This window comes from Pundamilia nyererei, unplaced genomic scaffold, assembly GCF_000239375.1.
Source record: "Pundamilia nyererei isolate P.nyererei 1_Seehausen unplaced genomic scaffold, PunNye1.0 scaffold00180, whole genome shotgun sequence".
Lineage (NCBI taxonomy): Eukaryota > Metazoa > Chordata > Actinopteri > Cichliformes > Cichlidae > Pundamilia > Pundamilia nyererei.
The window spans coordinates 1068964-1080908 of NW_005187581.1; the positions used below are offsets into that span (position 1 = coordinate 1068964).

The window sequence follows — 11945 nt, forward strand, 5'->3', positions numbered from 1 at the left end:
CCCCCCCCCCAACCTCTTTAAGACAATGATGTATTCTGTATCTCCAACATAAGCCCTAATTCCTGATAGTCAAGTAATAATTGGCACTTCAATCTGAACCTTATTGCAAAATACAGAACATGTCAGTTATGGCTGTGTTCTCCCTGCAGCTGAAGAAGTAAGTCAGAAGTTTGTGAATTTTAGGTATGAGGTATTTATCTTTACCTTCCCTAAAAGAAAGTTCTGCCAGTGAGCTGACACAGACTGACTGCTGGCTATCAAGGATGCATGTCTTGGAAGCAGCGTGATCTGATGATGGAGATTTGCAAATTCCTACAAATCTCCATCATTCTCTTCCCTTACATCAATGCCATTGGACAGAAAGGCTTCCTTTTCTGGTGATGCTGACTTGTGGTTAAGCCCTAAGCCCATCATCTCTGTGTCCGGAGTCGAATGAGCTGCAGCTGACAGGGTGCTGTGACGGATACCATAGCTGAAGTAGATCGCGAAACCTGGAAAGGCAAAAAGAACCGGTGTTATGGAATCCTAGCTTTTCAATGCAAATACACCTGCTGAACTTTTCAGTCTAAAAACATGTACCTTTTTAATAACATCGACATTTTCGCAACCAACTGACAAAGTATGTTTACTCGTGTTTTGTAAATGTTTCAGATCGGTCTGCGAACACATTGCAATGTCAAGTCAAAGCAGCTAGCCCATTTCAAGCAGCTAAAGCAAGTAAAATAGTCAGCTGGGTGTGTGAGACTTTTCAGCGTCATCCTAGGTAAGTGTAGCGAGCACAATTCTTGCAGTTAAAAAAAGAACGATGGAGTGTAACTACCTATGGCCATCCAGATTGAGAATTTAACCCAAGTGCGTTCTTCAAGCTGCATCATCAGGTAGATATTGACAAACATGCTGATCACTGGAATGAAGGGCAGCATGGGCACCTGGGAGACAAATACCACAAAAGGAGAAAGCGTAACAGTATCCATTAAAACTTAGCGAGCGTGAACTCTCAGGGGGCAGAGGTAGTGCTGAAAGGGCTTAAATCAAACCTTGAAGGAGAGTTTAGTGTGGTTCTGGGGCTGTCTCCAGATGATGAAGACCACGAAAAGACACATCATGAAGATGACGCTGAGAGCTACCAAGTTCCACGAAGCAAGATCTCCATAAGATGCCAGAACACTGAATGCCAGCATCAGCATTCCTTTAAAATGAAAGAAATGTTATTATCTTATGTGTAATACTTCACAAGTGCAATGTGATTTTTAACAGTGAAGATACTGGAAACAAATCCATCACCTACATTCAAGGCGAGCACACTTGTTGGGTTGTTTACCAAAGATCTAACGCCTTCATTTTATTGAGTAAGCAAATAAATGTTATTTCTACAGCACATTTAAAACTAAAGTGCTTTACAAGGTCTTTATACTTGATTTTCTTACATTATTTGTATGATTTTATTGCCATTTTAAGGCAGTCCTGGTTTAATAACATACCGAGGAGAAAGACACAGACGTTGACAGTGAAGCCTGACAGTTTGGATGGTGTGGGGTTGTCTGGGAACAGCAAGGTTTTGAAGCTGAGCCTCTCTTCCATACCGGGCAGGATGTTGCCCTCATTCAACTCCATCTCCTCGTGGCTACTGACAATCTGGTAACCCATGCTGGGCCGGTACCTGAAACAACAAGAACAAACACCCATAATGAAGTGTTCAGACATAGCAGTTGTACTCTGTGTTCCTGCCACTTAAAATAGTTGCTAGCACCGGTGACAAAGCTGGTAATGCACACTGCAACATTAGCACACAATGAACCTGCTTATAAGCAATGTCAATGCTGCGTATGTTTGAAATAGCTTCCAATAGTTTTGTTGGCTAGCATAAACAACTATAAACATGTTCAGACCGTGTCCAAGCTGATATATTCTCACCAACCTGAGCACCAGGATACAGGCAGCCACTAATGTGTAGGCTAGCAGCGTCCCTATCGACATCAGGTCCACCAGGTCCTTCAGCTCGAACATTAACACCATGACAACTTCACAGTACAAGGAGACAAAAAATAAAAATTTAAAGTGAGAATGCTTGTTTGATCCCATCAATTATTTTCCATACTTGTCTTAGAAGAATAAATTAAGATGTGTCTAACATTCAGCATGCTTATACAGTTACTGTGAGCATAGAAGTATGCTGATCATAAGCTCAAATGATGCCATTGAGTACAGCCTCATAAAGATGCTAGCTTGAATGTACATAATCTTTTCACAATAGTGATTCCCAAAGTGTGGGTCATGACCCTCTGGTGTTCCAATGGTTTACCACACACACAAGAAATCTTTGCTACAAAAAAATGTATAATATATAATTATATGAGTTCAAAATTTACTTGAAATTTCACAACTACAATCTTCTTAGGGTGCTGTATTAGGATATAGGGTAAAAATAGCATTATGGAGCGAAACCAGCAACCACCTGGCGGAAAAGTCATTCCATTTCATTTATATGACACTCTTATTTTTCCGCTCTATTTTTTAAATGGGGCAAAATCTCATATCACGTCACTGGTGGGGAAAGATAAAAAATGAAGCAGTGGCTAAGAAAGGAAAGAAGTTAATAGTAAATCAATCTCAACAAAACAAATCAAGAAAAGATTAAAAACCTGTTGATTAAAGTTTTGATTAAAGGTTTGCATGTTTTCAGTTTTAAAAAGGGCCCCAGTTGGGAATGGATAAAGTATAGGCTAGAGGTGGCAAAAATTCCCATAGGTTGGAAAATCAGATATCGATAAAAGAGCTGCCTCTATTTAAAAAAAAAGTTATAAAAAGTTTTGAAACTTAATCTTTCAAAAACCAAAAAGTCTCTGCTTTGTTCTTTTTCTCTTCAATTCAAACCTGACCTTCTATCACTGCCTCGCTCAAGTCCCTCTACTCAAATACAGGAATTTGCGTTTTTATTTAACGCCCCCCTTTATCTTACCAGCTATAGCCCCGGCAGCAACAGTAGATGTTACGGGAGATTTTCTCTCGCTGATGTTGGCCAAGAAGGAGAAGAGCAGGCCATCCTGCGCCATGGCAAGGATGATACGAGGTAGGGGGAACATGGAACCCAACAGACTGGGGTAAAGGTGGGGGGAGGGCATCATATTGTGATGGCAGCGGTTTGGTGTAACGTGAGGGACAAGGGGGAAAGAAGAATTAGGAAAGGTCAGCGAGTACCAAGGGAAGATTCAGAGAAAGTAGACGTATGTGGGTGGAAAGATCTGGGGGTTAAAGAACATGCTGCAGCGTGCCAGACTGGCAACACTGTTGAAGAACAACATGCTGGGACAAGGATACTCTGATGTCAGCATGTAAAATTTGGCCCCCAGTATGACTGCATGTTTTGCACATGCTGTTACTGTCAGTTTTAGTCCACGTACCATGCGGTTTAGTTTGGATTAGTGCTGGTGCACATCTCCTTCTCAAGATGCAAGTTAGAAAATATGTCTCAAGTTTCCCAACAGAAAAAACAATGGAAGACTTATAGTATAGACACAATAACCTTGACTCCCTCAGCCAACTAAACAGAGACCTGGCTATGTAAAACACTTAATAATTAGTTTTTAATGCTAACGCATGTTAGTATCTCACCTGCCAGAGAGGAAGTGACAAAAGTTGCATTTAGTGGGGTTTTGGTGCAGGAGTTGACCCTGGCCAAGGACTTTGATAACAGCCCATCATCAGCCATAGCCATGATCACACGAGGAACAGGGTACAGACAACCCAGCAAGCTAACATGGGGGGAAGGGCGTACCAAAATATAAAGTATCCACAGGAGCAACCATGTGAAACATGCATAAGCAAAGACAACAGCACACATATGCAAGGAGCATTACATTCAACATAGATACAGCAGATTAAGACAAAAGAAAAAAAACACAGAACACAGGATACTTAAATATGTTGTGCATACATTTTAAGTTAGGAACACATGTGCAACACTTTGTAATGTAACTTTGTAATATGTAAATAACAATTTAATGCAATGTTTTGCAGATCTTATGCACCCATATTTTATTCAAAATAAAACGTGAAAAAAATCAATGTTTAAACTGAGAAAATGTACCATTAAAACAAAGATACTAGCTCATTTTTACATTTAATATTAGCTGAATTTAATATGTCTTAGTATAGATGGGACAGGGCCATGCTGTTTGCCACTGTGTGGCATCCTCTCTTCTTTTAACAACAGTCTCGAAACATTCGAGAACTGAGGAGATCAGCTGCTGAACCTTTGAAAGAGGAATGTTATCTCACTCTTATCTGATTTGAGCTGTTCAACAGCCCTGGGTCTTGTTTATCGTATTTTTCACTACACGTTTATTTTCAATTCATTTGATTTTTATAGCACCAATTCATAAAAACAGCGCCTCAAGACTCTTTATACTGAAAGATATGGACCTTACAATAATACCAAGTGCTTGCTCAAATACCTTTCAGCAAGCACTTGGTGACAGTGGGAAGGAAAAGCTCCCTTTTAACAGTAAGAAACCCTCTGGCAGAACCAGGCTCAGGGAGCGACAGCCATCCGCCACGACCTTTTTGTGATGATAGGAGAAAAAATATTTCATGTAAATCTTTTCAGCTGGTGAAAGGTCTGGACTCCAAGTAGGCCCTTTGAGCACCCTCTGCTACTATGAAACCATGCAGTTCTAAGTGTTTCAAGAAGTGGTTTAACACAGTCTTGCTGAGATATGCAGCATATGTCACTATAAAACCCCAATGTACTAATGCACTAATGCATCCCCTTAAAATCAGAGATGCATACTTTTGGACACAGCGATGACAACATGCATAGTCTCTCTCCTCACTAGTCCAGAGGACACGGAGTCCAAGTTTACCTAAGGGAATTTCAAATTGCATTTCACTGGACCACAGCATGTTCATAAATAGTTTCTTCTCTGCATGATAGAGCTTTAACCTTTGTGAATCATGCCTGGTTTTAATGCGGTGTTGCCCGAGGGGCCGAAGCACATGAGCTTCCAATATTGATTTCTGGCTATTGCCTTTAGTGCAGCAATTAACCATTTAAGATAATATCAAAATGTTCTTTTTCAGCTGTTTGTTGCACCCATGCCCAGTCTGGTGCCATCAAATTCAAAATTATCATTGTATCGTAATTTTTATCATGAAATAGTAAAATACTCAGTTTAAACATTTGATGTGTTTTCTATGTTCTATCATGAATAAAATATTGGTTGATTGTTGCTATTATTAATTGCAAAAATTAAAGTGATTAGAAACTAATTGTTAGTAAAAAAAAAAGTCACCTGCCTTAGCCTTTCTGAGTCCCTGTTACATAATCGCCTTCACACACTGATGGTGCAGCTATATTCTCAGCAGCATGTTTTATTTTTAGTTAAGGCATCAAATTCTTTCCGAAGTTAAATATACACTCTCGCTCAGAAACACAAACATAAATATATGTGTGTGTGTGTAGTTATCTGAGACAGAACCGTGTACACAACTGCGCATTTAAAATGAATGATAGTCTTTGGTTACGCTCCAGAAAGCAGATGTAGTGAAGATTCTGAGTTTGCTAATCCTGAAATAGGGGAAATTCTGGATCTTCTGTTCCAAAAAACAGGAGCTTAAACTCTGAGTTAGTTACTGACTCCTGCCCTCCTGCTGCAGCTGTAGCAGCTGAGTGACAGTGTTTCATTTCCCCATTCAAAACATCTATATTTTGATAGGATTCCAGTTTGATTTTTTTTAAAGGAAAATTGCAGTTGGCTAATGATGACTGAGTGGACAATGCTGAATAAATGTCATAGTCCACAAGGAACAAATTTATATTCCTCAGCCTAATAGAATATCTACCGGTATTCACAGTTGCTTATCTTAGTGGTAATCAGTTCAAAGTTTACTCAGAACAAGATCTAGTACATGTGCATTGTGCTTCTAAGTTCAAATCTCTTACCTTGTAGACAGAGCGCAAAGAGAGCCTACAGCTACGGCATATTTCGCGCCCCCCCAGCCCACATAATTAAAAGCTGTAGGCAGAGGGCTGTTGCTGTCCAGCAGGTAGTATGGCATCATGAGGGTGAGAGCACCAGAAACGCTGAAGTAGATCACAAAGCAGATGAGCAATGAGGATACGATACCAAAAGGAATGGCTCGCTGGGGGTTCTTCACCTCTTCACCTAGGACATATATAATATATAGACACAGTTAAGAGCCAAGATATGCAAATCTGCTTCTGTATGACTTCAACGGGTGCAGAAATATCTTCAGGTAATGTGCCATTTTTTGCTTATATTTATATTTGAAAAACATCGTCAGAAGACAGAAATTCTTACTTTCAGCGTTTGAACATGAGGCAGAAAAGTGAATATGTGAAAATTCAGTGGAACGAAAACACAGAACACAGTACAAACTCTAGTGTTGGATGGATGATGGATGGATATTCAGATTTTGGAGGAGTTTTATGCTTTCATCTGAGAATTGTCCATTTGAATGCAGGGTGCAGGCACTGTATTCAGAAAGGTAACATAATTTACAGAAGTGCTGCAGTTGCATCGAGAAGTGCATGCAAAGTTTTGTGGAAATTAACTGAATGCTAAGTGGTTGACTGAACCTGTAAATAGCAGTGAAATTACTTTACCTTCTTAGTTATTTCCTAAATCGTCCCATCGTCTGCTATACAGCTATGTCTTTGTTACTAGCCACTCCCAATTCATTGCAAGGTTTGAAGATATTAGCTTATTTTTTGGGGGGAGCCACCATGCTGAGGGGCCTAACTGCTCAGCTGCAGGTGATTATGTAGGAAGGCCTTGCTGTGTAATAAAACCACATTACGGTGATGGAGCGAGTGCATAAGACGCACAGTTACGTGTCAAAGCAGGCCCAAAGTACTGTAAAATAAAAGAGCTCTGAAACGTGACGGAGACAACTGATGTGTGGATGATATGTGTGTGTGTGTGTCAAGGGGAAATGGAGTATGGCTTCATGCCACCTTAACTCTTACTGCCATACACACACACACATGCAAAAAGATCATTGTGAGTTTGTGTTATGTCTGACAATCGTAGTTTAAGGCTAACTGGTCAGCTTGCCAGCCAGTTAAAATTCAGGAAACCTATGGGTGGGAAAAACCTTGTAACATGTATAAAGAAACAAGGCTGTTCACAAACTCTGCAAAACTCAGGGAAAAACCTCTGGAATGCCCTCTTCCAAAACCCTGTTTGTTCCCCCCTAACCTGAGTAGCAGTCTTTTGGCCGTCAGCCAATAGCAGAAATGAGTCAAACGCAGTAAAGTGCATCTTTAATTTCTCTCTTGCCCCCCTGTTATGTAATACTTCTGGATGTTTAGGAAAGCTCGGGGCTGAAACGGTTCCAAAAAGATTGAGTTACATTCCCCCCTCTCTCCCTGAAAATGGAAACACACCCACGAGGCCTTCAAAGGGAGATGTATGTGAAACTGCGAGACGTGAAGCAGAGGGAGTCAAAAACAGAAGGTCGACAGAGTTTTCAGGTCAGATCAGCACTAACCTGTGGTAGCAATGCAGTCAAATCCTACAAACCCATAGAAACAGGTAGCGGCTCCTGACAGGACACCGGTGAATCCAAATGGCATGAAGCCGCCGATTCCTAAACTCTCTGCGCTTGGCAGGACGTCTGTCACACTAAACCAGAGGAATATAAATAATATGAAATATAGTTCTAAAAGAATGTCATCCAGATAAAAACAAAATAGAGTAACAGAGACAGTTAAAGGGAAAGATTCAGCATTGAATATGTCCTTACTTGGTGCTGTTTGTTGTATAACTTGCATGTAGGATCTCTTCAGGGTCTAGCTGCCAGTTTTTAATATTGCCTTTGACGAATCCAGAGATCACCATGAACACCAAGACTAGGACATTGATACAAGTGAAGACCTTGTTCACCATTGCTGATTCTTTGACCCCAAATGCCAGCAGACCTTAGAATCGCAAAGGACAAAGAAATGGAAAATGAAAAATGTCTTGGGAAAATGTGTTAAGTGTAATATTAAATGCTTTCTATGTCTTCTTACTTGTAAGAATAATTATGATGAAAGCACCAAATATGTCAGGATACTCTGCCAGTGCTCCTGGTACATTCAGGGCCATGTACTGTCTGCAGAACTGCCCTATGGGGTTCCCTATCAACTCATCAAAGGTGGCGCTCCATGCACGAGCCACGCTGGAGGCACCTGAGACCAAGAAAAAAACATTCTTGAAGACAAATTTCTTCCTACACATGACCTTTTTTTGCACATGTCGAGGAGCGTGTCAGGTTACATTTCACTGTGTGTTATACTTGTATAACTATGCATGTGACAAATAAAGAACCTTGAACCTTGAACCTTGAACCTTAAACTAGACGAAACAGAAACAATAAAGCAGTGGTGCTTTATGCTTACCAATGACGTAGGAAAGAATGAGATTCCATCCAGTGATGAAGGCCCACAGCTCCCCTACAGTCACATAGGAGTACAGATAAGCCGAGCCTGTTTTGGGAACACGGGCTCCAAACTCAGCGTAGCAAAGCCCGGCTAACACTGAGGCTATAGCTGCTATCAGGAATGACAGCACAATAGCAGGACCTGTGGAAGGTGGTGGGAATCATATGATTAAAAACTTTCAGGTTTTTCCTCAATACACATGTTTTCACTATCAAAAGTAATGTTACTTGCCTGAATTCTCTCTTGCAACAGCACCAGCAAGCACATAAACACCAGCACCCAATGTACTGCCCACACCGAGGGCTACCAGGTCAAAGGTGTTGAGACATCGGCACAGACGGGAGTCCTCGGAGTTAGAGTTTACCACCTTCACCCTCATCAGCTGCTTCCTGAAAGTGGAAGCAGCGTGCAGAAGGCTCTTTATAGCCATGGATCACACTCTGGTCTCAGCAAAAGTCAGGGTTTAGGGGTTCAGAGGTCACAACCTAAAGATGAAAGACAGTAAGTTTAAAAAACACACTTAGTTTTTCATCTCCCCTGTTTCAACAAAGGACTTCGAATCATTTCTGACAATAGCTAAGGAAGCTCATTAAAGTGCGTTACTCATTGCAGAAAATAAACTAAAAGTATCTGCCAGGATTGTTACTGTTTAGTCCATGTTTGGATCATACAGCTAAGTCATTTGCACAAGATAAACACAAGTAACAGAGAGTAGCAGCCTGACAAGTATCCAGACACCTTGTCAGATTACAGTGACCTAAGGATATGAACACGAGAGGTCATGCGGACAGTGCAACAGTTTTGCCACAGCTCACGGAAACTTCCACCCAAGGACAAGCTGATGTGAGAACACTGTCGTCGCACTTACCTCTGAGAATAATCAGGCTCACATTCAATTTTCCAGCCTAGCACATCACACGTTAATTATGAATTACACTGTATAAAGATGTCTAATAAATGAGCTTGTATCCAAACCAAGCAAAATTACACACATATATCTAAAGCCGACTTAGACGACGCTGTAAAATATAGCATATGTAAATAGAAATATAATATCACATGCAACCAGCCACATTTTAGGGAATAAATGAAAATAACTGCTCAGGACAAAAACCACTGTACAGATATTTTCATGTCACTGAACTAAAAAACAAAACAAAGAAAAAACAAACAAACATAGAATCTTTGAAAAAAGGCAAGAAAATACAATAACTCATATTTACATTAAACAAATGGGGAAAATTTAGTAATGTGCTGGCACAATGAAATGATTCTATTCCTTGTTGCATTAAGCTGTCCACCATTATCAAACTGAAACTGCTACAGAAGTCACACCTGCAGCAGTGTAGAGGTCACTATAGTTTGCATGTTGTCAGTGATTATAAATGATGATACACGTTCAACGGTAAGCTCGATGGCCATTCATTCGATTTTCACAGGTGACTGCCTCTTCTATTTTCCACTATTAAGGGCCTAGATAATGAACATATGCCTTTTGATTAGATGCACACCAATTGGCCCTTTATTAGTTAAATGAGAAAATCAAATGTTAATATTTTCCTGGTAGATTCTGACATTTACAGACCAAACAGTTGATAGAGAATATAATCAAAAGCGAAGATAAGTGTTAGTTCCAGCCTTCAATTACAGAATTGATATATCTGATTCATATACTGCATGACATAAAAAACTAGCATTTTTTCAAAGTAAAATGTGACTTCAGGTTGCCATTTCTCCTTAATGCATGCCATGTATTAACCTTATATTATTTCACTCATTCAGCAAATGAAAGTGAATGGTTAACGTGTATAGACATGCAGAAAAGTAACAATGCGCAAGTAAAAGTTGAGAAATGATATGCTTTATTCATCTTAAGAACAACCATTGTACAAATAATCTATTAAATCTGGACTAAACCAGAAGCACTAATACTGCATACTGCTTTGATTATCACAGCATTACACATGCTGCATCTGTCTATGATCTCGGAAGCTCATAAATACAAATTTGTAATAAAAATCCAATTTAGTGTAAAGATTTTAAAAAATGTTCTGGTGCAGTCATAAAATCCTTGCAGAAAAAAAAAATAAACAAACCAATGAAAGTGACCTATATATATCACACAACCCCTGACTGACTTGAGTATACGGGTCAGTCTGGGGTCACAACTTTCTGTCGAAAAATCTACATTTTGTCAGATTTTGTTCAAATTGAATGAAATCTGATCATTCAAAACAAACTAAAATACGCCTTCTGAACCTTATGTCAAAGTAACCTGTTCGTTGTGAAGGCAGAAAAAGACAGAACAGAGTACTTACTCAAACACACCTACAGGTACACTTCAGCGCTCGACCTAACAACTCCTGATGAAATGATAAGCGACGACAGAAGGATTAAACTGTGCATTTGTTAACTTTTCTTTAAGCTGCTGTGAAGACTGTGGGGCTTTGGACAGTAGGCGATCTGAAATAGAATCTAGAAGAATCACATGGCTTGGCTATTCCAAGCAGTGGGCACACATGCACACATGTGCAGACTTAATTCCTGCAGACTTCGGATGACTTAATAAATGCATTTCTACCAGAAGAACTCTTGTACATAGACTAATATAACAGCAGCATTGTACTTGCATATTACATTTACAACAGTATGCAATATAAAGCATGGTCCCTTGTAAGACACATTAAAAAGTATTTGGCAGGGTACTTTGGATAATATGTTAAAGAAGTGGAAGGGAGGAACTGAACAGAAAAGGGGTGTAAGCCCTTTCAACCAATGAAGTTAGACCATAAATATGACACTTCTGGACATTTGGAAAATGGCTGGCTTGAAGAAGACTTAATAGTCATTCCATAAATAGCCTTAGTTGTTATTGTAGAGTCTTTACCTTACAATATAAAGTTCCTTGAGGTGACTGAGTTTGGAAAGAAACGCGTCTGGACTTCTTTACGTTTTTTGAAGCTGTTTCACTTCTCATCCGAGGAGCTTTTTCAGCTCTAAGAGCAATTGGTGGAGAGTCCCAGATTTTTAGCCCCTATTGGGAGTGTCCCTAAGAGGGTCCTGGACACTTAAAAATCTGTCAAATTTGATATCTCGGGTGTGGGGTTAAAATTACTTAACTGAAGCTTTAAAAGAGCTTAATGTGATTGGTAGGCCTGAAAATTGCCTTTAATGAAATAATACATAAATGAATACATAAAAAATAAAGTATTCAGGAACACCACAAACAAAATGGGCAAGTGGGGTGCGTTAACCTTAATAGACAGAGCATGAGAAAACAGTGAGCAAAAGTATCCAAGGCAGTAATCAAATATAAAAGCACAAACACTGAGCAGACATCTCTGTCGATCATTGAAAACAATCAAAACGGCCCCTGGGAATGCTAATTGAGCTTTCTCAATAGCAGATGAATGATTCTATGTCCAAAAACAGCTGGAAGAATACCAGAAGCGAAGAACTGTTTATAATTAAAAGAGTCAACTGGTATCTGTTTAACCCC

The 11945-nt window shown here is 39.7% G+C and overlaps 1 protein-coding gene across 5 annotated transcripts in view; it reads right to left on the reverse strand.

The window, feature by feature from the left end:
- Positions 1-16: 16 nt before the first annotated feature.
- The window catches only part of slc7a1a (solute carrier family 7 member 1a), a 31578-nt gene continuing 19649 nt past the window's right edge, over positions 17-11945 (reverse strand). For 4 of the 5 annotated variants that reach the window (XM_005746642.1, XM_005746640.1, XM_005746641.1 and 1 more), the window contains 12 exons: positions 8678-8931; positions 8405-8587; positions 8036-8194; positions 7768-7942; positions 7513-7646; positions 5942-6164; positions 3613-3752; positions 1919-2021; positions 1482-1660; positions 1038-1189; positions 821-929; positions 17-491 (listed from right to left, as the gene is read on the reverse strand). In XM_005746642.1, coding sequence (XP_005746699.1) covers positions 313-491; positions 821-929; positions 1038-1189; positions 1482-1660; positions 1919-2021; positions 3613-3752; positions 5942-6164; positions 7513-7646; positions 7768-7942; positions 8036-8194; positions 8405-8587; positions 8678-8876 — 1935 coding nt within the window. In that variant the 5' untranslated portion in view covers positions 8877-8931 and the 3' untranslated portion in view covers positions 17-312. Of the gene's footprint in view, positions 492-820; positions 930-1037; positions 1190-1481; positions 1661-1918; positions 2022-2959; positions 3097-3612; positions 3753-5941; positions 6165-7512; positions 7647-7767; positions 7943-8035; positions 8195-8404; positions 8588-8677; positions 8932-11945 lie in introns of all 5 variants that reach the window. The other variant, XM_005746644.1, reaches the window with a different exon arrangement.